Below are 24,341 nucleotides of genomic sequence, written 5' to 3'. Positions count from 1 at the left end.
TCCAATTGACTGACGGAACCTAATCAAGTGATCATAAAATACGAAATCCATGTTGCTAATAGACGCTGTATAAAAAAACATCTACAGCGAAAATGATGCAATTCTTGGTCCGGGTATCGTCATTCAGACCAGTGCGCTAAGTACAGTGCATAGAACGAACATCTCGGACTATCATGACGAGCGCATCAATTCAAGAATGAATATATTTTGACTTGCAGCTTCCAATTACTCTGTTTTGGTGCCCTTTTTCACCTTCCGCTCACCCTTCACATCACCAGCAAGCCATAAGGCTGCAAATAGTATGAATCCAGCGCTGGTACTCATAGCGCCTGCATAGTACGGCCAGGCGGCGCTCAAGAAGCGAGGATATTCGTTGTGACGGGGCGGAACAACAGGCACGGTGGTCGAGCTCTGAAGATACGTATAACTGCCCACAAAAACAATAAAAATTAATAGATGTTCAAGATGAAGCAGAAGTAAAAAAAAAAAAAAAGATCCATTTACGGATTGCCGTACTTGCAGAAAAGTGCGAAATCCAGAAAATGGTATGAGAGACTCACCCTCGTCTGCGCCAGTCGACTACAAACTTGAATACACCATGGCGATCAGGAGCCCTGAATTGCACTTCATATATTCCAGGCGATCCAGCGACAGGTGGAAGAGCGATGCGCACATGTGGGTCGAGCATAGTAAATTCAAGTTGCAAGTCAGTCAGGCCAGAAAAAGGCTCCCAGGACGAAGTACGAGGATTGTAAGCAGATATATGCGCGGTGTAAACCTGTGCAAGATAAATTTAATGCCTGATCTAGGAAGCAAGCTACAAAAGTACTTACAATTTGGTCGTTGGTGGTGTAAAATTCGCCCGGAACGGTTTCGTTTACGCGGTGATGGGTTGTATGGTCAATACGCAAAGCGAGTGACTCTTGGAATACCCAGTTTACCACGTCCCTGGCAAATTGCGCATTACCAGAGGGCTTTCCACTGCAGGCAATGATGAGTAACCACCAACACACCAAAACAAATTAAAAATACTTTGGTAGTTCCTTCTTAGTAAATTCATCGCTGAAGAGTTCAACACCACCCGCAAACACAACGCGTGTATTGTGGCTAGTCTGGAACCCTGTAACTAAATCCATTTGACTTCCGGCCCACAGGCCCTCACCCCCCTTTTCGGTGGCGTCGACAAGCATGGAAGCTCCAGAATCGTCATTCGAATCGGCCGCGAAACTTTCAGATGGTGCACGGAGGATAGGAACCAAGTTGGGGTTTGTATTGAGAGCATGAGGTACACCAGAGAACCACACGGGTGGTGTACCTGGTCTAACCAGAGGTGATTGTGGAACAGCTACGGGAATAACTGTGGGCGGCTCAGCACGTGCAGGATGATGAGATATGAGTGGTGTGCCCGGAGGTGGAAGGATGAGCGAGAACTCAGCCGCAAGGGAAGTGAGGAGTGTTTGTTTGGGAGACATGGCAATCAAGAGATTGGTGTTCTGAGAAAGCAAACCAACAAGGGATTGTGGGGTGACGTCCTGGGCATAGGCTAGAGGTTTGGAGAGATTTTATGTAGCTTAATACATATAACACCGTCAAGATAAACACACTTACACTTGGATTCTGGAGTAAACAGAATAACATGCGAGAACGATGGCACGTCATATTCAGCAATAGCGGGTTCAGCGTCTTTTGGAGCGCGGAAAGTGAGGGCGTAGCCTCGCTCTGCGACTCAAGTAGTACCAAATTCAGAGAATATAGGAAGCATTTAGACTCACGTTCTAAGCCATTGAAGAATATCGAAAAGTTTTCTTTCTCAAGAGACGGGTCTAACAAGACAAGAACGGAGTCGCCAGAGCTGGATTTAGCTGCTACGAGCCTGGCGAGAGCGACCAAGGGGAAAAGGAGCGTCGAGCTGAACAGACGCATGGTGTACAACTTTTTGGAGATTAAATATTACCAGACCAGTCGTGAATGGTAATACTGAGAATTGCTGTCTGGTAGTAGTAACCGCAGCGCTGGCCTCCACGTCAATCCAGTGTGCTATTTTGGGCGTTTGTTGTGCTCTGTTGTGCAAAGGCCTCTAGATCACATGATTAAACTCATCCAAGCTCTATCTTCCTTTTCTTGCAACAACCTGAATGTAATGCCACGCCTGTGGGCCTTCTTGTGGCATCGTGGCATCGTATCGGCCACCAAAAATAGCAAATGAGATGATATAAATTCTATGGATAACCCTGATTGTTTCTGCACTTATCACTCGCTCTAAAACCTGAGCTCATGATGAACATCGAATTTCTCTTGAACCCTACAGATCTCAACCGAAGTGCAAGATGCCGTGGACGAAGTGGTTCTTCGAACTACAGAAACTCAAGGGATAACTCTGCAGTAGCGTTGAAATCAACCTTCCTGCCTGATGTTATCAGGGATCAGGGTTTGGAGAGGAATGTAGTCTCTGAGACGTTTACCCCTCCAACCAACGAAAAAGTCAAGGTGAGTCCTTGAAGTTTTCTTACTGGAAAGAGATCTAATCCTAAACATGATAGCGAGATCTAGACTATACCCTAGGAAACTCCTTTGATTTTTTGGGCCAATATTGCCATGCTGCAACCACACCCGCACCTAATCCGGATATCCATATTGAAGGTTTCGGTGCTATAAATCTCCCGCTTAATAGTAGTGGCACCGAAAGGCTGAGAGCGTATTCATCCGAAAGTTCTACTGGCGATTTCTGGCACGTAGCGGCAGACAAAATCAAGATCAACAACCCCGCTTGGGATTATCACTTGGACAATATCATTGCGAGAGATATTTGGCTGTCGCTCGTTCCATACGAGCCCCGCCCCAAATTTACATTTTCCAAAATGATAATGTATTGGGCTGGCTCGAGGTCAGTACTCTCATTAGCCAGTGTATAGGACTAATGTAACGTAGCTGAACTTGGGTCGTAGCAGTTTAACGCATCAGGAGTAAGTACATATCCAGTTCCAGTATCTCTGTACTGATAGGAATTCTTATTAGACAAATACTTGACGAGAATGTCTATGCGACGCTAGACGTTATTCTGCCTTCTGTACACAGCGGCGGGCAAATCGAGATTTCTCACGAAGGTGCGGTCATAGTTTATGATATTGCACCAGCGGCAACACCTTGCACAGCCGTTGTTTCATGGCACAACGATGCTTCGATCAAGATAAAACCAATCACATCAGGTCATCGCCTTGTTCTGCGCTATCTCATGGCTCACCAGGCCTCTGGTCCTATTCCCCGTCTTCCCCATATGCAAAACAGCACAATTCAGCTCCGGCGTATCTTGGATCAGTGGCTGCAAAGCTCATCGCAAGAACAACTGGATGTCGCACATGGAATGTTCATTTATACATTACACCATGATTACCGTGGTTTGCCTCTTGAAGGCTGCATCTTGAGAGGCGAAGACGCACACAAGGTAGCTCATCTGCGACCGGTGTGCAATGAATTGGGAATCGGCCTCTATCTAGGGAGAATAAAATGTCACATTACAGGTACATCAGATGACCGAGAACGTGGCTATTCAAAAGGTTACGGTCGGAGGCGAAGGACAGACTGGTGTGCTGATGACGAAAAATATCCGCCATTGGTGAAGACTACCAAGAGGGCTATGGTACTTGAAGAGATGACCGACCTTCGCGGAAACGCGATGGAAGGTTTCCAGGGAATGGAACTCAGTAAGAATGACCTTATGGTACGCAAACCATTCGATCATTTCCATCTTGATACTGCGGAGTACAGTGGATATAATGACACGGTTAGGTTATATCCGTTGTTGTGTTTTCTCCTTTCTAACCACCTCCATCCACAGGAACCGGGTATTATCAAATATTGTACGGTCCATAGTTCCCCCTCTTGTTATATGGAGATTTACACCTGGTGTTTAGCGTATCGTCGTGCTGTCCTAATAATGTTTGACCCTCACACAGGATTCAATGTAGCGTTGTCCACTGGACAACATATGGTCGCCGTTGCAAGGCTAGACGGTATCAAGCAAGGGCAAGTTACCAATAGAAATCGGGACAACGTTCGAAAAATTATTAGTGCATTACACCACAACAAACCAAGCTGGGATGTCGTGGCTGCCATAGCCAAGCTCACTATCAAATGGAACGATCCAAAGTTGTGGGAAAGTATCATTTCATCTGGTCTAATAGATGGCCAAGCTGGATCTCTCGGTCATGTCCATTGTTCCAAGGCTTGTTCTGTCTTCTCCTTCGTTACTGTTTTGAAAATGTAAGTAGACCCACCCGCCCTACATCGTCATGATTCTGATAGTCTATATGGAAGACTACAGCGGTATTGCCAAAAGGTTGGGTTACCAGCTATTAAAGCTGTAGCATCATTTCCTTCTTTAGTTGGTCCCGAGCATCGTATCGTAGCTATACGTTGGGTTAGGGAACGTATACGCTGGTTTCTTTCTTCAGGTGCTCCTTTGTCAACAGATGATGTTACCTCATTTTTTAGCATTGGGCGATGCATGGGGATCCCCTTCCTCTGTGAAGTGTGAGTCCCTATACTTCTAGAGTAGTTGATTCCAATCTCATGCATATCGTTAGGATTGTCCCTGAGCTTTTGGCAAAGTGTCGTTCGCCCGTATTTTCAATGTCGTTGATAGGACTGCTGCATTGGGAACGAGTTTATGTCTTTCCCTTCAATCCATCAACGCATATGGAAGGCAAGAATAGGAATATAGTCGAGCAAAAGACAAGATTATTGAAGCCCCTCGTTCAAAAAATGCTGCAGCAAGTCATAATGGAGTGGCACTACTCTTTTCTCGATCTCTCTGTGTCAGATCCGACCCTTGGTTCCTCCACATCCGTTCTCAGTGGCAGCCATTATACTGTCTCTTTGTCTAACGCCGCTAATCTTATTTGTTTATGCATACTAACCCAGAATATAGGTTCTTGTGCTCTAATGTTTAAGCACCTATTGAACCGCCGCTGGGACGCCAGTGCGTCGACGAGGAGGATGTTCGACGTTGTCTATGCGCCGCTTATTCCGCTGATACGGGACACCTTACAAAAATTCAAGATGGAGGTGTGGTCACCTGTTTCTGCCGAATTTTTTCGAGTACTGGTTTACTGCTACCTGCGATTCATACTTGGACCGAGACCTTCCGCTTCTGTGAATATCAAATTAACATGCGGATGTGGATGGTGCCAGCAACTCGTTCGATTCTTTTCAAACGCGTATTTTGAACAAGCTTTGTGCTTCGGGCGGTTGGCAGATCACCAGCACATACAGCAATCCCTACAGGAAATAAAACAGCATGCACAGGTCGAACTGCTTCCACAATGTGGCTGGGAATCCCGTTTGGATATCATCAAAAGACGTGCTGCGTGGATAGATACCCACTGGTCCGTGAAAAGGAGGCAAGCAGAAACATTTTTGGGCCTCATAGGCGACGAAAATGTTATCAAGAAACTCATGGGCGATGGCTTTGCGGCTGTCACGGATGCTCTAGATGGCAGACGCTGGAAATTGAGCGAGGATCCGGAGACTTTTGGAGAAGTTATCGAACCCTCGACAGCCAGCGACTCCCAGTGGCTAGCATCTCGCAAAGTTGAACTTACCGTACCTATCAGACCACTGTTGAGTGGGCACTAATACTAGTGTCCATGATGAATAATTTGGATGAAATGGGATTTTGTATAAATTAGATAATTTAACTTTCTTCTATGGCGTCCGATCATACTATCTACAATCACGCAGATAGCTGTGGATTACTGTCGATGGTACGTTTGAACTTCATGTCCATGGCGGGCAAATAAAGCGTCACGCCATCTTCACTGTCTATGAATTCGAAGACATTGACCGATGTACCATTGATGTAGCCATATATATCAAGTGTGATCCAAGAGAAGAAGCAATCACCGTAGGGTGACGGAACTGCGAGCCTAATTTGATTTCAAGATAAAAGCATTAAATGAGACCCGACTTATTTCACTTGACACTTACCGATATTCATTCTCACTTGTTGGCCAAAGGGGAAGCTTCCCAGATCCAATATGGTTGTGCATGACAGCCAAAACGTCGGTACCATTTAATATATATCGAGTGACATAGAGCGAGCCGGCTTCAATATCAATGGCAATGTTGTCCTGTCCATCGTCAGAAAGCCAAGACCCAACGAGTGACTTATGAGCCTCAGCCTCCATTATCGCATCAAATGCAGGTTGAACATGGTCAAAAATCAAGTTAGTGAGCGGAATGGTCTGCGTCATGGGTCCAGTAGAAAGGATGATGATCCCGTAGGAGCTAGTAGGATTGATAATGAACCCTGAGTGATAGCCTGGCATTTCGCCTACTGTGAGGTAGTCAGCAACGGAGACGATCGTGTGGTGTGTGGAGAGGGAGTCACGAACACTTCTGATACAGTGGCTGCGTCCGACCATAAGAATCCTTTGGCTTGATTATCTCCCAAGGGGCTCCTACTGCAGTATAATCGTCAACCCAAGAGTGAATAGGTCTCAACCACTCCCTGACGGTAATCGCAGGGATGGCACTCTCCGGCCGAGAAGGGTCTATTAATGTCTGCATCACCTTCACGAGGTCGGACACCGAGCTCAGTTGACCACCAGATGGGTTGGAAGCATCCCCGTGATCATCATCCTTCGAAGCATATATTGAGTCACGAGCAGCTTACATCAACAAAGGAAACGCACAATATCTCCAGGTTGGATGGATGGCACGACCACGTTCGCTCGGTTGGTAGGGCTCGTTAAGAAGGAGCTATCTTTAAGACCAAGAGGTGTAAACACGTCGCGATGCATCAGTTCAGCATGAGTCGAGGGAGCATCAGTGTGGTTTTCGAATGCCCGGTTTGCAGCAACATTAGCCAACCCAAGGAGTTTGTATCCAGTATTGGAGTAAACTGGGAAAGTATATGGAGGCGCAATCGGGCGGTGAGATGCTATTGACTCCAGAACCTGCGCGAGGGTAGCATGGCCAGAGGAACTTTCTCCCTCGGGTGACTTGGGCCATGACCCGCTGGCATCTCCAGGAGGAGAAAATGTGTTTAACCCAGACATATGACTCATAAGCTGGCGAAACGTGATGGGCCCATAATTCGTGTGATATGTGAGAGAAAGCAGTTTGTCAACTGGGTCGTCTCTGTGATAGGTTAGCAAAATATACAACTGGACCTAACCTGTACCAGATAAACCAACTCACAGGTTCAAAACGCCACGATTACGCAAAATTAGAGTCTCGAGGGCTGTGAACATCTTGGACACAGATGCTACTCGATAGATCGAATTTCTATCAACAGTTCCTCTTGCAACTTCATCAGTCTCGTTGGCACGTAGTGGGCCCCAGAAGCCTTCATACAGGGACCCACTTGAAGATACAACGGCTACGCTGATGCTATCACTTCCACCTTGGTTGTAGCGGCTCTCCAAAGCAGCATCCAATTTCCTAAAGGCTTCAGTCAATTCAGGATGGTTGGCTGCTGGAGGACTCCGAACAAGTAACGGAGGCAGCGGGGAGCGACAGGAAGGCGACTGATACCTTGGAGTATTAGAGGTATTCTGTAAGAGCTCAGGATGCTGAAAAATGTAGGAAAGCGCGAGTAACAGGAGAGCATTCAAAGCAAGGCTCCATCGTGAAATATAGGAAGATGATCTGGGAACAACCACTGTTGCGTAAGTGGGTTTCTTCTCCATGACCGAAGGATTCAGAGGGTCAAAATTAAGATATAGAGCAAGAACACATCCGTTTCAGCTCGTACGTACCCTGCAAGCTACGAGTCGGCTACGAGCCTATGACTGTGTCGCGTTTATCGGAGCTTACTGCAATGTCATTACCGTGACTGACTTCGGACTGAATGTCAACATAACAGTCAGAGGGACCTTTTGAAAGTTGCCAGTCACTTACGGTCAGCGAATTACTAGTACACTGTCTGTCAGAAGGCGATCCACGCTCAACCCAGAAAGCACTGGTCTTGTGCAGGTTCGTACACTTTGGTAATTGTTCATAGCAGAACCATGAAGAACTCACTATACTAGCAGATATCTCGACTTTATGGTCAGCAAGAAGAATGTACGGTCACTCAAAAAAAATAAATCCACTAGCTTCGATAATTGCCTCGACAATTGGGGGTTTCATATATACGGGCTCAAGGAATGTGACCAAGACAAAAGCTATGGATATCTAGAGTATGCACCATCTAAAACATGCATGTACGACAAACGACAGACAAAACTACCTCCACGATAGTCAAAGCGAATCGGCATAGTAATGATATGCTCTCTACCATGCCTCTATTTTCCCGTTTGTTTCATGATTTCCCTGGTGGTGCCTTGAAAACCTTGCTGAGGTTGTCCCACACAACACTTGGGCTTTGTGCAGCATCGAGGCCGTGCCATAAGCCCTTCACCTTGTAGTAATCGACAACGGGGCCGGTCTGTTGGTGGAATGTGGATAGCCGCTTCCGCAACGTGTCGACATTGTCGTCCGAACGTTGAATAAGCGGCTCGCCAGTGACATCATCGACCATTGTTTTCTTCGGAGGGCTAAATGGTTCGAAGTAGCAGCATAAGGGTAATTTGGGAAAAGAATGACGTGAGGGTGTAATCCAAATAAGGTAACGAGAAGACGTACTGGAACTCTCTGTGGTATGTTCGTCCGCTGGCAGGGTGGATAAGGCGACCGGTAATGCGCGAAATAAGAAGCTGGTCATTGATTTGGAGCTGTACGACGCTATCGAGCTTTTCTTTACGCTCCGCAAGCATGGAGTCCAACTTTTCCGCTTGGGGCACCGTACGAGGGAATCCGTCCAACACAAATCTAAGATATATTGCGTGAGTATGTATCCTCTCTGAATCTCGTATTTTAATAGTTTCAGCATGATATGCTTGTGCTGATTTTTCATATGACAAAAGTAAAGGTTACCATCCTCGGCGGGATCGCGACCCGAAAAATCTTCTCTTGGACATGACCAGAAGTAAAATCTAGAGTAAAACACCCACCCATTCTTGCATGCCTTGTTGTTTTGGAGCTGGTCCTTGATCATGCCAACCACAATATCGTCGCTCACCAACTCGCCAGCATCTATGACTTTCTTTGCCTCCAGACCAAGGACAGTCTTCTGGGATATCTGCTCTCGGAGCATGTCACCTGTGGCGAGATGGCATACGCAGTACTTGTCTCGTATCCGAGGAGCCTGAGTACCTTTCCCTAGAAAGTAGATCGGTTATGTGAGCTGTAAAGCCTTGACAAAGAAAGTACGCGGTAACATTTGTCAAACACGCGCAAAAAAATCATGTACATACCAGCACCAGGAGGCCCGATGAGAATAGTCCGCAACTGCTGAGCTGGTGTCTTTCCGGAATAGACGGCTTCCTTCGCTGTGGCCTCGAGCTTTTGGATTTTCTCGTTGAGTTGGTTCACGAGAGATTTAAGGTATTCCAGCTCATCTGAAGGGGCCATGTTGGGCTAAACGAGAAAACTATAGACAAGGGAGTGTTTTCGAGAGGCTAAGGCCTATGGACGCTCCAGGAAAGTCACGTCCACGTATACTGCTAAAGCCACGGTTATATTCGGGTGAATCGTCGGTCGGGGACAGTGGGAAAATTATTTGAACGGAGATTGAGCGGCATGACTTTCGGCATTAGACACCGAACGCGTTGGCTTTGTTTGGTCTCCCGACAGCGCCTGTTCTTAGAGGTCTTTGTCTGAGACCTATACTATGAAGTCCATCGCGATATCCTCGTACTTAGCGCCAATCCAAGGCTCACATTCAACTTATTCCACCCGTGTACATCTATGGCAGACAGGCGCAAAACATGAATGTACACTGCATTTCTTGCATATGCTACCTCCTGATATCATCGTCGATCCGTACGAGTTAATCGACCTCCATCACTCTTTTAACATATTTGGCGTATCCAATCTTGAGCTGCCAGTTTCAGCTGTACAGGATTTTGGTACTGTTCTGCTGCTCAATGCATCTCTTCCGAACCGCAATGAAAATGATATCGACATCACAATTGACATACCTATACACATTCGTTACGGTGTACCTTCATCGCACAATTCTCACAAGACCATTGAAGTTAAACCACCCGCGAGCTTTTGGGCTTGTCCAACTGGTTGTAAGTTTGCTTTGCGTCATGTTGTTGAACCGATTATTGAACGGTCTGTAAGCTTCGGAATATGTTTACGATTTCCCTGATATACCCTCAGAACTCTACTCGCCTCTCAAACGAGCATGGCCACATCCTGTGTCGTTTTTCAGTGCGGAGAGTATGTCAACCGATACCATTTCGATTCCAGTGGGTGGACTCGAGGACCTTTTCTATGTCGAACTAGGGACTGTTGGTGTTATTATCGTTGCCTTTTTATATCTGTTGCAGAAATCCGTTGTCGTTGCACGAACTCTTCAATCTCAACACTTTCACGAAGACTGAACATGACATAGATCTCGAAATGTCGATGATACCGAGACAAGTTTAAATGTATTTATTTATGTTAACTGGTATGACTCGGTTTAAATATGACATTCAGGTAGTACACGCTATACAAGTAAGTGTGCGCACAACACACACATATCAATGCTACAAGTATATGAGATAGATACAGTTCTTAAGATATCCTTAATCATTACTCATGGGGCCAGTCTCGGACAAAAGCTGCGGGTAAACAACCAATGGAACACATACGGGGTCCCGTTCCACTACATTCTACGGGAGTTGATGCTGGAGTTCTATAACATCGCTACCTTCCATACTGATGGTCGAAGTCGAAGTCGAAGTCGTCGATCCCATCTTGGAATAGAATCCGCGGACATTGAGGACCAGCCGCTCAGCAAGGATAGCAGGTATAACCATCTGCCAATTGGCTATCTTTTGGTACAGCGTGCGAGGGCCTACCAGATATATCAAGGTGGAGATCAGGAATACAACGAAATTACTTTAGAAAATAATTAGAAGTGGTTTCCTTCGTCATGGGTCGATTCAAGCACGTACATCATGAAGAACAATAATGAGTCTCTCATCATCATACTAATCACACGCGCTCCGGACCATGTTTTGTCGGGAACTTGACGATAGTGCTGCAGTGACTTGTACAGCGCCAAAACGAAAAGGATAAAATCGAAGACCATGATTGGTATCCTGCATGAATGAATGGATGAGTTAATAGTCGCAGTTGTACAAGTATACCTGAAGTTATACCACTTACATAAAAAGGTAGAACCAGGTAGGTGTACCACCTGGGCAGATTCCCAAAGACTCAGCTATCGTCGCGTCGAATCCAGCAAGGCCAACTACACTCGATAGTAAGCTATAGCCCGATCTTCTAAAAGGAGGGGTTAACATACGATTGTTGAAATAGACTTCGTAGCTAGCCATTCCCAACTGAGCAAACACCATCATGACAAATGATATCATGACGGGGATTACCACTCTTTTGTCTATTTAAAATCCTAAGTTTTGCGTTGGAGGCTATGGAGTCGAGAGCATCTTACCATTATTATATAGAGCGAATAACCGTATCTGCAGGATAACTGGACCCACGTCGTTCAGCCCATTCCTATGGTTAAACAAGTATAGTCGTACAAACCTTCGACGAAGGACAATAGTACAACACCTTAGAGCTGTTCAGCTACAAGCGGATAGGGAAGAATCACAGAAACAAACTTACTGATAATAGCAAACGATTCAATCGCGATACCTACAGCCAGTGATATCAGTTGGATTTTAAGCCATATCCTGTGCATATGCGGACGCAAAGGTCCAAACTTACATCTATGTGGAACTAATATGAGAAAGCAGATCGAATTAGATTTACTAACTGAAAAACTTACATCGGTGTAGTCCGCAGAGGTAAAACATTTACTAATTTCGATGTCAAAACATATCATAGTACATAGTTGTTGCTCACTTACAGGTAGTGAAGGTGAGGATACAACCGAAAGCAAAGTAACGGACCTAAAAATGCACTCAGTGAACCGTCTAGCACATCGCAGATAGGGATGCTTGCTATTAAGAAGAACGTTTTCACGGTTGTCCACGGAGAATACTGGAGGTAAATGTTTATGAGTCAATCGAACTTATTTTTTTTTTTTTTGACATACCCATACAAATTTGACCTAGAAGGCGTAAGGGTGATTAATATTAGTTTCTTTTCATCAGCTGAAAATATTCACCTCCTCCTCCAATGTCAACACTGCAAAAGAGTTAGTGATATCCCTGAAAAGCTAATACTGTATAACCACTTACTAAAATCATAGGCATATAAAACTGTCGCAGCAACTGGAACATTGTTCGTAATTCATGACATACATGCCATCGAATGATGATGAACTTGATACATACCAGTGCAATAGCGAAACGTAACAAAATCCGCGAGATAAGATATTAGCGCCTCCAGTTCTGCAGCAGGAATGAAAGGAATGAGAGCGGGATTTATCGCCATTTTTCGATGGAGGTCCAGGTATACTGTTGAAGGAGGAGGATTCGAAGTCAATGTTCCGCACATTAAGAAGTGACTTAAATATGCCGCTGAACTGTCCCGTGAATCGAGGCATATTGTGACAACTAAGTGAATACTCTCAGGGGGTAAATCAGGACCCTAGTGCAGTTGCACAGAAAACTCGGCGGTGGTGACTGGAGGCTGTCCGTACCATCAGCATCAGGCAGACGGAATGATGTGATGCTGCCGAGTATAGTAAACAGAGAACCTCCGTACAGGCGTCTGAGTCTCTATTAACAGAGATATCTCCCTCGGCCCTTGACAGATGTGACATAGGAACTGATATCGACGCCACCTCAGGACAGAGCGTGGTATTCCCCGCCTAAAATATCCTGACTCGAGGGCTCGAAATCACATAGCAAAATGGTGATAAATGCCATATGGTGTTAATCTGCAATGTTCTGCATCACCGAAGCAGTGCTCTTTTACATATACGGACTGGGAAGTTTGTGACGAGCTCTCTTATGCCTCTCCTCGGGTCATCGTGAGAAGTGAGCGCAGCTTGCTTGTATAGAAAGGCACTGATTCATTATGAGCGGTTGAGAAGTTGCTGAGGTTGCCAAGGGTCCGGCTGAGCATGGCAGTGGCAGCTGTGGTCGATGATAAGTACAGTACTACTCACTGGCATGATTTGATGGACTATTTCGAACTGGTTGGCAGCACAGCCACGATTACTGTGGACTTGATCTAGGGTTATGGTCAGATCATGCTTGTATCTGTTCCATCATGTCTGAGTCCATTCAAGATCAGCCAGAGCCAGAGGCTTTCCAGCTTTTACAGATACAGAATGTGACATTGTCGACAGCGGCGACAATACAGCTGGGATGTCTCATTTTAGAGTCTATTACGATACCAGATTCGTCCCAAGACATGAACACGACTTCGAGAAACATGTTCCTTGTACTGCGGCTTAACTCTTTCGAATCTCCTATTGACCCATCTCAGACCATAACTTTCTCTGTATCTGAAGCAGGAGACCGAATATACACTCTCCGCGGAAGCGATGATAACATGATATGTCTAACGGTTCCCGTTATTGCACCACATCCCACCGAGCCGCACACTTCCCTAGAGGACCTTGACGCTTTTCATGAGATACTTGCCCAGTATACAGAGCTACGTAGCGTGGATAGCGTACCATCAACATCTGGAAACTTCAACGCGTCACAGAAACCCACAGAGCAGACTATTAATAATAACCAGGACCTGAGAGGACATCTCGTCTTCGTCAATGAAGATAACGGTGAAATCATTGGTGAATTGGATAATCAATTGGATCTTCTCGAAGATCCAAATATCAACGAGCTAGGATCCAAAAACGACCCTGTCATTATTGAAATACCTGAAGAAGAGGACCCTGATCAGATGGATGCACGTACAATGTTTGTTCGCGTAATCCCTCCTAGCGAGCAAGATTGGATTACGAAGTCAGCTTCGATGGTTAGGTATGCCCTTTCAGCCAAGATATCGTTGACACTCTTACCATGAATTCATCATACAAAACTTCCAGCTATGCTATATCTGGGACAGGCAAACTCCTTCTCACATCGATGAATTCAGCTTCATCATACTATATCAAGAACTCGACGCCCCATCCTTCTACTCTCACACCCTCCACAAACAACTCTACTCCTCCACCTCCACCTCCCCGTGCAATCGCGCTTCTTAGCTCAGAAAAGACTCGCCAGGGACTGGCTAGTGTTCATGCTGTAAGCATTCAGGCCGTTGCAGTCAGCGCCAAAACCATGTCCTTGGTGGATAGCATGATTAAACGCGCTGTTGGTGGCAAGGAAAAGGGGTCCGTGACAACAGGTTCTTCATCACATATAACCAGAAAGATGGGGTCTTCAGTTTCTCCTTCCCCGTCATCCAAATCGCACCTACTTTCGCCGTCTCCGGTACCAGACTCGCACCTTGTAGATTCTAAACCTCCTTTACCGCCTCGATCCCTCTCGCCGTCCAATTTCTCTTCACCAAACTCTTCACCCTGGTTATCAGTCCCAACGTCAGCTACAGGAAGCCCCAAACCACCACTACCTTCACGCTCCGTTTCTCCGTCTTTAGTAAACAAATCGTCGTATACGATGCAGCCGGAAGCAAGCTCCAAACCCCCATTACCTCCTCGTTCTGTTTCCCCGTCCCCATCTTACACATCTCCTCCGCCTTATGAAGTCCGCGACTCACAGCCTTCTCTTTCGCCACGGAAAAACAAGCAGTCTGACGATTTTCAACTATCTTCGCAGTCTAGTTCGAGACTGTCACGTCTTTCAGATTCCTCCCGGTCTAATGATGCTGGCAACCCACCGCCACCTTTGAGGACACGGGACCGTCTCCTGCTTTCAGCAGACCTTATATTATCCACCTTTGATGACTCCATGAAGCAAATTCTGGAGGTTAGCAGCGATAACATCGGCAAAGCGGTACAACACAAGTAAGGAATATCATATTATTAGAAGTTCCTGACCCTGACCCTTCATCTCAACAGATATGGCTCTCATGTCGCTCAAAGTGCCGGATTGATGACAGGTACAGCAAAAAACATCGGGCTTGTCTACATTGATATGCATGGTATAGGAAGGCGTGCGCTCGTCAAGAGAGTAGGGAAGCAATATATAAAATCGAGGATATCGAAAATGAGGAGTCGTCAGGACTAAAGTTTTGGTAAAATACAATCTGAAGATAGAACATCTTAAATAGATTTTTATATCTTCGTCGGTGTATACGTTATTCATGTCTGTAGCATATGATGTACTAGCTTACTTGTGACACCCCGTACACACGAAGAAAACCACTATAATGGCAGTTATATAGGGTTTGCATTGATAGCTGGTGTCTTCATGTCTATGATTTTCACCCCGAAAAACGTACATCATAATTCTCAGTGTATCCTAACCACTTAGCCCGCCATTAAGGACTGTCGACTAACAGATGTTGCATGACATTGCCCATAGCGTGCTTTCAGAATAAAGATATTTCCGGGGCCTTCGCCCATATATTAATGACAGTGTGACCATGAACGAATGATTGTAGCTTACCGGCCCTCTAGTTTCGAACGCTAACCAATCTCCTGTGCCCGTTGGCAATAATCCCATTGACCGACATTTCCATAATCCCACAGCCAGCGTCAACAAGTTACACGCAATATACGCAATTTTCTGCAGAGGAAGCGTGCTTGATGAATTTGCATGCGAAGTATTCGGCGCAAACGGCGCAAAAGCTGGTAGCACAAGACGATTTCTTAGTAAATGACGAAGGAAGAGCTGTAGGGACGAACCGCTGTTTATTCCAGCTATGCTTTTGAATGGAGTAAGAAGTAACATGAAAACGATGCCCATGCTGAATATCTGAACTCCTCCTCCGGACATGTACAACATGAAAGCCTGCATGGGCAGCTGTTTAGCAGGCGACAACGCAAGGTCCCATGCACGTTTCTGCTTTAAGGCCGCATACGAGGACGAGGTAACAGCAGACGCCTTAGCTGGAGCTCTTGACTAAACGAGACCTAAGCTCAGCTGGAAGAAAAAAGCCAGTAATGTAGATGGTTGGGAACATACGTTTGCATGAGACGAGAAATTGGTGAAGCCTGGGGGAGGTGGCAAGTTTTTCCATCTACAGTATATTGGTGAACTTGGAACATTCAGTATTTCTTGACGAACGTACTTGTTCGTGTCAATTGAAGTATAATCCAGGTGTGTCATGTTGTGCGCTATCGAGTCCTAGAGTATATTCAGGTAATTGTAGAACGAGTCGAACGCGCCACTCCGAGCACCGCCACCGCCCCCAGATAGTCCTCATAAAATCGTGAGTTTGCATATTCATGTTTCACAACTCCATGTCTGTAATTTAGTCCTAGGGGGCTCTGAGCCTTCACGACCTAATCATCGCCAATCGAAAATATTATTTTGCGCAAACATAATCTCAAGCGTGATGACAGCTACTAGGACAAAGATAGGCACAAAAGAGAAACTGTAGTTTAAAATTGCGGAGGAGGCTGAGGCACACCAGGTGGAGGTGGTGGGACCATACCTCCAGGCATACCCTGAGGAGCAAATCCTGGCGGAGGTGGCGGAGGGAAAGCCCCAGGAGGGTACATCTGCATGTTTTGGGGTGGGGGCATCCCCATGGGCATTCCTCCAGGAGGCATACCACCCATCATAGGCATACCTTGAGGGACCACTGTTTGTTGAGGAGTAAAACCTGGAGGTGGTGGCGGCTGCGCCAGAGCTCCCGCAAACTGGCCCTGATAAGGTCCTTGGAAACCAGGCATAGGAGGCCGAGCACCGAAGGCCATTGGTGCGGGAGGGGGACGCGCTGCCACAGGTAGCGCATTGTTTTTCCGAGCTTGGGCGGCAAGTAAACGTTCTGCAGATGTCCCGTGCCGTTCACCTTTGCCATCCTTTTTGAAAGCGTATTGGACGGAGATAGCCTTGTTCATAAGGAACTGGCCATTCATAGATTCGGTAGCAGCATCTGACGATTCGAAATCCGTGTAAGAAGCAAATCCGTATCCTTTTGACTTGCCCGTCCCTGGATCACGAGCTATCTACAAACAAAGACCAGTTCAGTGATAGGGGACCCATGCTGTATGAGGCAGACATACTTTAGCAGTCGTAGCCATAACACCAAAGGCACTGAATGTATCGTATAGAAGTCGTTCATCAACGTTTTCATCCAAGTTTCCAATGAAGAGATTCGCTCCAACATCTAGTTGCTTTTTATCAGACGATGCCTAGTTGAAAAAAAAGTTGATATCAGTAAGAGGGGTATCAAAAGAGGTGTAGATAAAAAGTAATGATAAAAAAGGAGGTGCATTGCGAAAATAAACTTGCCTTGTTGACCCTGATGGGCTTTCCCCAGAGTTTTATTTGATTCATAATCTTACAGGCATACTCTGCATCCTCTTCGGTCAAGAACTCACAGAACCCATATCCTTGATGAGCCATGGATATACGATCCTTAGGAAGATGAACATTGACTAGAAGTTCAATACTATCAGCTGTTTGAACCATGAGCTGATTGCACTCTGAGACTCACCAACAGGTCCTGCTTGCAACATCAGCTCCCACACAAGAGCGTCTGTGCATCGCTCATCGAGGTTTCCCTATACATTCATAAGCAAAAGCCTGTTGTAATTGACGGTTACATTGATAATCTTACCAAGTAAACTGTAGCCTCCTGGTTTCTGTCGTCTTGAGGTCGGGACATGTTCTTTGGCTCGATCACTGGCGGTGGCGGATAAACAAACTTGGGACGCGATTACGTAATCAAGGACAAGGTTGTGGACCAGGTCCATGGACCGCTTCACTCCCGCTGAAACTTCTCCATGGAACCATTGATAAGCTAACTACAACCAGTCTTAGGGAGTCTTAGGGCCAATGATAAGAGGCGCATTGACAGCTGCGACAATCATCAATGCCGTATTATATGTTGTAGTTATGAAGTTTAGAAGGAAGGAATCCCTGCTACGAATATTAAATTCCCACCAGTGCCCAACTAACTTCCCGACAATATGACTACAACTGGGGAACACACCATTACGAAGAAAGACAGGAAAATACGAGTCTCGAGAGCGGTTCCACTGTATAGCCCTACCGAGAAGCAACATAACAAGTACTGGATGGGATGGAATTCTGACTTAAGTGAGAAACAACATAAGAAATGAGAAGGATATATGAGGCACATCAAAGCGTCAGGGTGATCGTAAACAAAGAAGTGACACTGTAATCCCCGTCATGGACTAGTAAATACCCATTAGGCGATAATACATTTATTTCTCTTCTTAACCACCGGAGGTTCCAGGGCAGCGACGATAGCCTGTATATTGAAAAATAAAAAAAGAGTTGAATAAAATAGATTAATGCATGTGAGACAACACTCGCCTCGTCGAATACATTCTTTAGGCCTTTCTGCGTCAAGGCTGAGCACTCCACGTACTTGACAGCTCCCAGCTCTCTAGCAAGCCGTTCACCCTGCTCGCTTGAAACGGGACGCTGTTTCTGTCTAGCGAGCTTCTCAATTACTTGACCGTCGTCCCTAAGATCAACTTGTGTTCCAACGATAAGGCATGGAACACCAGGACAGTGATGATGTACTTCTGGGAACCATTTTTCCTTAACGTTTTCAAACGAAGCCGGCGACGTCACACTGAAACAAACGAGAAAGACATCCGTTTGCGGGTATGATAGTGGGCGAAGACGGTCGTAATCTTCCTGACCTATTGAGTGATGGAAGAGCTGTCAGCGTCTCACAGCACACGATAAGGTTAACAACCCACCGGCGGTATCGAAAAGACCCAGCGTGTACGGGTCTTCGCCAATCATGACGGTGACCGCGTAGTTATCGAAAACCTAAGAAAATTTTACAGCTGGTCTTTCAGTAGAAACTTACAGCACGTACAGTCGGAACATATTCGCTCGGGAATTTGTTCGTTGTGTAAGAAATCAACAAACAAGTCTAGATGTACAAGACTCGTCAACGTGAGTAAACTCGCCAGTAGACCGTTACGCACCTTGCCCACGGCACCATCACCCACTACTACACATTTAATCGTCTGCATGTCGTTGAGCTAGTTCTAACACGGGTTGTGGAAAGATATCACTAGAAAAACACGAAACGACAGGTCAGCACATGCCCAAATTCGTGAGGCGACCCGTTTTAGGTTTGCTGATTGCTCGAGGAGGCAGTCCAGCGTGGCAACCACGCATTGCAAGATTCGGCCTGCAATGAAGATGCCTGCAGGCTACGAACGAGGGGAAAACTCACCAAGAATGGGAAAAGGGATGGAGGTGAAACTTAGATGTCAAGAAATACGAAATAACCAAGTAGTGCTGTACCGGTGAATGTCCTAGTGTCTGAACAGAACCTTGAAACAGAAGTCGTAGCTGGACTCAACAACCGAGAATTATTGGGCTTTTAGAAAAGAGATATGAACGTACAGCTCAAGGGCAGAAGTGGCGGCGTAACGACGAAGTAAACGAGGACGACGACGGCGAAGGACAGGATCAAACAGCCTCAAGGCGTATGGTAACAACTGTTCTGATCATGCACTACGACTACTCCGAACCTGCCCTAAGCAGTAACCAAACAGTGACAAATCTAATTTCCAACTACGCAAGTGCTTCCACTTCGAAATCTGGATCTACCGAGTAGAACAACCAAGGAAAACGCCCATCTATATAGATCCCTAACAACTCCTACATGGTGTTCGTCACGAATGTAGCGTAAACAAGAGCTTTAAAGGTAACACGTATTATATCTCGGCCGCGACAACCGTAGTGAAATCATCATAAGTTACGAAATAGAGAAATTTTGCACATTACTGGTACAATCATCCGTATTGCTCAAGACCTATCGTGCTTTCCCTGCATATGGAGATACAAGAAGTCCTTTTCGACCCGATTCCTGTGCTGTCTCGCTGATGTTAGTCCCGCATGATCCATGAGAGCTGCCTCAGAGCTCACATTGTGCATCAATTAGCGGAGGTCTCCACCAGGTCAACAATCCTCGTTTTGTTCCAGTCACAAGATAGCAATCGTCTATATGAGAAGAGCGATCATAACTCTGTTGATGGGTAAATTAATCAATGAGAGGAAAGTAGCGAGATGAATTTCGCTCACTGCAATCGCCTGCACAATTTCGTCTGAAAGTTACGTCAACATTGTGGACCGTTCTGGCAGGTCAGACATTACTCGACACACCTTCTCCGTGGTCAAGGCCGCGGATAATTTCGCCTTTACTTTTGTCCCATATCAGAACATAACCATCCATGCTTCCAAACAGCACAGTTCGACCTCTACTCGCAAAAATTGCGCCAAAATCGTGGCAACTCCTTAATGGCAGGTCCCCCTCTTTGATAGCATAAACCTGTTCTATCTTCCCTTTGTGGTCGTCCTGAGTGATACCAACCAGATGACTACGCCCGCCAATCTGCGAAACAAGAGCCTGAGAACCGGCAGATATTACATCGATGCTATGCCTGTGGAAGACAGATCATGGCGTCTTAGTCATGAAAAATGACATTGGTGTTCGATACGTACACTTTGGATTTGAGAAACGTGTATGCACGGAGAGTCCCATTTGGTACCTGACAATACCATCTGCCAGAGAGAATAAAGAGTTTGACATGGTGAAGGGGGGGTAAAAGCTCACAAAACGCCGTCGCTTGTTCCTCCAAGTAATGCTTCACCATCCTCGACGAATTTTATAGAGGTGACGTTTTGGCGAAGAATAGACCTTTGGGGCTGCCAGGTCCCTTGACAAAAATAGTTACAAAATAGAATTTGAATTTAATAGCTGAAAGCAACTAACCTTTTATCCAAAGCCAGACTTTGACGCCAAATCTTGGGACCGCGACAGCTATTCGATCCTGTGTATAGGCAAAACACGCTGTCTCTTCACTTCCAGCTTCTAGAATCTTAGTCCATTGCCAGTGATCTTGATTCTGTCATTGGGGGAGCTTCAATTAAGAGAATGGTACTAGGACCCTTTGTACTCACATTCTGAGTCCATGTACTGATTGTCCCGTCCTCTGCCAATGAAATTACCCCAGCATCTCCAGTCATCCACACTGCAGATAGGATGTGTGCATTATTAGCCAATCTAGCTATTTCAGAGTAGTTCCATGTACTCCATATCCGGATTGTGCGATCATGACCTTTTAGCATGAATTAGAACCGAGTCAGATGGATGTTGAAATGAGACATTACATGTAACAGCCATTCGCTTCCCATCTGAGCTGAGCATTATTTCTCGTATGCCAGGATCTTCGTCACTTTGTATGCGGGTGGAAGTCATTCGCTCTTGAATAGGCCACTTAAAGGAACGCTTCCGAGGTCGTAATTCGAACTCTGACTCTGTAGAAGATATTGACCGCTTCTTACCCTTAGATTGGGATGAAGGATCGGTTACGCTAAGAGGAGTCATGGATGACCCAGAAGGATCTTGAACGGACGGGATGGTTGGGGCACCAGTGGTACTGTAAGCCGGTCATACCAACAGAAAACTGCAGCATAACTCACCGCTTATCAGAATGGGGGACTGCATGGCCCGAGAAGGAAATCCGGATGGCCCTAGATGATTCAGCGCCAAACGTATGGGCCTTGTAGAGGGAACACTTTCCATGATACTACCGGGTCCTGTAGATACATCTGTGCTTGAAGATCGCGATAAGGTCGACAGGCCAGATGGACCAATAGTTGGTTCTGGCAGGAGCTAGATCAGGAAAACGATCGCGAACAGATGTCATGGCACTTACCAAGCTTTACGGGGAAAGCTGGTGAAGGTATGAATGGTTGCGAAGAGCGAGTATTTATGAAATCTTGGGAAGGAGTGGAGGGAAAACTATGCGACATAGAACCGGACAAACCGGGAGGCGTTTGGGAAGACCTTGTGCTATCTGGAGACGAAGGTGGAAGAGGAGCTTGTGGGACCCTAAATCCTGAGGCAGGTGTAGACGTCATCGAAGCTGTGGATATTCCAGAAATGCCAGTATCAGTATTGCGTGTGTGTGGCCATCCGCTTCCAACGATCACCGGTTTCTTCGCACTCTGTGGCCTTGGAGCGTGTATGAGCCCCGCAGAATCCGCGATTCGAGAGGGCATGTTACTAATAGGAGTGGGTGCATTCGATGGTCGTATATTCAAAGGGTTGAAGATTAGGCTTGACGAACTGAAAGTATGTTTGACATCATCTGACGCCGATAGGCGCCTATAGTAGACGTCATCATTTGGAAAGTTTTGTGCATGACTTGGAACATACGGTTGATCTAGTGGTCGAGGTGGCAGCGAGGAAATATTAAATGTGCGGATTGCTGTTTGGGGCATAGGAGGTGTTGGCATTCCAAGATGAAAAGGAGTAGTAGGTCCCGAGCTCGATATAGGATGAGGCGAAGCAGAAATAGACTGATATGCACGCTGTCTTACTGAAGAACTTACTGCTGCACGACTGGATAACGGTGGTCCTGAAGCATCCTTGAACGAAGAATTGTGCCCCTTTATTGACTTCTTCTCCGTTGAAACAGGTAACAGAGTTTTCAGTTCGCTCTTCTTCAGAACATTCAGTTATAATATCCTGTATTTGTTTTAAAAGGGCACTCACCTGTATTCCAGAACCGCTCCGTGATTGTGGATGCGTCTCTGAACTAGGTGTCTTCACACCTGCCAAAGTTCCAGGGGAACCTACAAATTCTGTCATGAAGCCACCAGAAACAAATGGATTTTCCACAATAGGTTTTCGTGGCAAAGGATTTTGGATGGTATTGGGATCAGTACTTTGAGTGTGTGATATAATTGAAGGAGGGAGGACCGTTGATGTGCCAGCAGAAGTGCCTTGTGAAGAATGTATCGGTACATTCGGTACCACAGGAGCAACGGAATCCACAAAACGTGGACCGGTTACAAAGCCTGGGATGTCTGAAGAAGGTGACTGGGACTGCCTTTCTTCGGCAGCCGGAGAAGGCAAGTAAGAAGAAGTAGGAGAATCTTTTGCATAATCCTGAGTATAGGCGAACGACGCATAGGGGGCATGTACGCCCTGGAATGTAGAATCCTGTTGTGTGGGTTCAATAGCAGCTAGACCAATATCGCCTGGAGTATGTCGGGTAGCCTCAAGGACCGGAGTTTGCGGATTTGAACTGGATACCGAACCAATACTCATTGGTGACAGACTACGTGGAAGACCATCATGCGATGTCTACTGGAATTGAGAATCTCCCCATCAGATAAACGTGTTGTTCGCTTACCAAGATATCATCGAATGAGGAGTCATGAATGTTATGTGCTGATGATTCTTCTACTGCTGAATCAGTCTGAATACCAGTGCAGAGTGTAGTTTTTCCGAGTTGATCTATAGCTTGAGACAAACCAGCAGTACGATGAGGCTCGGGCAGAGGGTCCACTTGAACAGATGTCGCAACTAGAGTGGGCTGTGCCTGTACACCTACAGACATGCGGGAAGGAAATGATGGTGGAGGGTGCACGATATCTGAGCGTACTAAGGATGATATATATGCAGGAGAAAGGGTATGCTCGGAACCTCTACACTCACCTGAAGTTGGGCTCACCTGCTCGAATCGTTTGTTCCATGTTCTTCTCATCTTTGGGGGCACAGCATGTACGAACGCTAAAGCAGGTTTCTCTTCCTCTTCAGCAACTTGCGTTTCTTCTTCACCTTCAGAACTTGACTCAGAATCAGGAAGGTCGCCTTCGAAGATGACAGCCTGCTCTGTGAATGTTCCATCTTGAGAGGCTACAGCCAACAAGATCTCCTTTCCAGGCTTGACCTCGATTCTCTTTTGGGCAAACAGGCTATAGTAAACTGTGGGTTTTCGGTTCTCGTCATCGCTAGAGTCCTCCGATATCTCAACGCGTCGCAAAACGACATGCGCCTTCTGACTGGATCCATGCCGCCGAAAACGCAGTGACCCCTTTATGCCAAGAATTGAGGAGACTGTAGGTGTTGTCTGGACATGGCCATGGCCATTGGCGTCTTCCATGAGGGTTGAGAGAGAGATGAGATGGGCCTCCAAGCTGACCCAGGACCGATGTAGTATGAGTGCGGTTATAGAGTCCTCAGCAGCGTGTACTTAGCAAAATCAAGAAACCACAAGTCTGTCTCCGAGCGGAAACGTCAGTCCATGGACCACCGGGTCCTATAGTCACCTGGTCACACATGTCACACCAAGGACCTCGCTCAGGAAACAGGAGCAAGTTTCGTCAAATATTTACACAGTCAAAAAAGTGACTGAAATATCGCTGGTGATTCTACAAAACGTCGACATTGAGCATAGCAAAGTTCAGTTACTTTTTGTGGATTTGTTAGCACTTTCAAATTCGAGACATGAC

At 46.1% G+C, this 24,341-nt stretch overlaps 9 protein-coding genes across 9 annotated transcripts; 2 read left to right on the top strand and 7 right to left on the bottom strand.

The window, feature by feature from the left end:
• Window positions 1-8: 8 nt before the first annotated feature.
• SERLADRAFT_474743 (uncharacterized protein) lies at window positions 9-2,018 on the bottom strand (the record flags this gene model as incomplete). The annotated part of the gene is made up of 6 exons (XM_007321542.1): window positions 9-427; window positions 561-778; window positions 834-981; window positions 1,033-1,543; window positions 1,609-1,719; window positions 1,773-2,018. The coding sequence occupies 6 exons, from the start codon at window positions 1,921-1,923 to the stop codon at window positions 226-228; spliced, it is 1,341 nt and encodes a 446-aa protein (XP_007321604.1).
• A 259-nt stretch (window positions 2,019-2,277) lies between these two features.
• Window positions 2,278-5,634, top strand: SERLADRAFT_441049 (uncharacterized protein; the record flags this gene model as incomplete). The annotated part of the gene is made up of 8 exons (XM_007321541.1): window positions 2,278-2,487; window positions 2,541-2,884; window positions 2,946-2,963; window positions 3,016-3,781; window positions 3,836-3,857; window positions 3,912-4,260; window positions 4,315-4,530; window positions 4,584-5,634. The coding sequence occupies 8 exons, from the start codon at window positions 2,278-2,280 to the stop codon at window positions 5,632-5,634; spliced, it is 2,976 nt and encodes a 991-aa protein (XP_007321603.1).
• Window positions 5,635-5,886: 252 nt separating this feature from the next.
• Window positions 5,887-7,289, bottom strand: SERLADRAFT_474737 (uncharacterized protein; the record flags this gene model as incomplete). Its single annotated transcript, XM_007321540.1, has 4 exons — window positions 5,887-6,334; window positions 6,393-6,639; window positions 6,693-7,140; window positions 7,201-7,289. The coding sequence occupies 4 exons, from the start codon at window positions 7,251-7,253 to the stop codon at window positions 5,982-5,984; spliced, it is 1,101 nt and encodes a 366-aa protein (XP_007321602.1).
• An 810-nt stretch (window positions 7,290-8,099) lies between these two features.
• SERLADRAFT_474732 (uncharacterized protein) lies at window positions 8,100-9,568 on the bottom strand (the record flags this gene model as incomplete). Its single annotated transcript, XM_007321539.1, has 4 exons — window positions 8,100-8,540; window positions 8,629-8,814; window positions 8,997-9,204; window positions 9,300-9,568. 4 exons carry the CDS (start codon window positions 9,454-9,456, stop codon window positions 8,306-8,308), a joined length of 786 nt encoding a protein of 261 aa, XP_007321601.1.
• A 105-nt stretch (window positions 9,569-9,673) lies between these two features.
• On the top strand, window positions 9,674-11,094 carry SERLADRAFT_474725 (uncharacterized protein; the record flags this gene model as incomplete). The annotated part of the gene is made up of 3 exons (XM_007321538.1): window positions 9,674-10,121; window positions 10,174-10,938; window positions 10,995-11,094. The coding sequence occupies 2 exons, from the start codon at window positions 9,716-9,718 to the stop codon at window positions 10,434-10,436; spliced, it is 669 nt and encodes a 222-aa protein (XP_007321600.1).
• Window positions 11,095-11,347: 253 nt separating this feature from the next.
• Window positions 11,348-12,263, bottom strand: SERLADRAFT_397230 (uncharacterized protein; the record flags this gene model as incomplete). The annotated part of the gene is made up of 11 exons (XM_007321537.1): window positions 11,348-11,440; window positions 11,495-11,533; window positions 11,590-11,616; window positions 11,671-11,700; window positions 11,773-11,774; window positions 11,834-11,864; window positions 11,915-11,957; window positions 12,010-12,048; window positions 12,104-12,118; window positions 12,176-12,195; window positions 12,245-12,263. Coding segments are annotated over 11 exons (358 nt in total), but the record flags the coding sequence as incomplete, so codon positions are not given.
• A 2,768-nt stretch (window positions 12,264-15,031) lies between these two features.
• Window positions 15,032-16,264, bottom strand: SERLADRAFT_397228 (uncharacterized protein; the record flags this gene model as incomplete). The annotated part of the gene is made up of 5 exons (XM_007321536.1): window positions 15,032-15,483; window positions 15,537-15,718; window positions 15,776-15,992; window positions 16,056-16,110; window positions 16,162-16,264. 5 exons carry the CDS (start codon window positions 16,197-16,199, stop codon window positions 15,460-15,462), a joined length of 516 nt encoding a protein of 171 aa, XP_007321598.1.
• Window positions 16,265-16,379: 115 nt separating this feature from the next.
• SERLADRAFT_397224 (uncharacterized protein) lies at window positions 16,380-17,718 on the bottom strand (the record flags this gene model as incomplete). Its single annotated transcript, XM_007321535.1, has 5 exons — window positions 16,380-17,044; window positions 17,102-17,230; window positions 17,331-17,476; window positions 17,536-17,602; window positions 17,659-17,718. Coding segments are annotated over 5 exons (551 nt in total), but the record flags the coding sequence as incomplete, so codon positions are not given.
• Window positions 17,719-17,893: 175 nt separating this feature from the next.
• On the bottom strand, window positions 17,894-19,538 carry SERLADRAFT_397220 (uncharacterized protein; the record flags this gene model as incomplete). Its single annotated transcript, XM_007321534.1, has 7 exons — window positions 17,894-18,315; window positions 18,381-18,715; window positions 18,776-18,848; window positions 18,898-18,954; window positions 19,010-19,072; window positions 19,335-19,363; window positions 19,437-19,538. The coding sequence occupies 5 exons, from the start codon at window positions 19,055-19,057 to the stop codon at window positions 18,253-18,255; spliced, it is 576 nt and encodes a 191-aa protein (XP_007321596.1).
• Window positions 19,539-24,341: the final 4,803 nt, after the last annotated feature.

Source organism: Serpula lacrymans (assembly GCF_000218685.1).
Source record: "Serpula lacrymans var. lacrymans S7.9 unplaced genomic scaffold SERLAscaffold_11, whole genome shotgun sequence".
In the NCBI taxonomy this organism is placed as follows: Eukaryota; Fungi; Basidiomycota; class Agaricomycetes; order Boletales; family Serpulaceae; genus Serpula; species Serpula lacrymans.
This window is presented reverse-complemented; position numbering and strand designations above follow the sequence as displayed.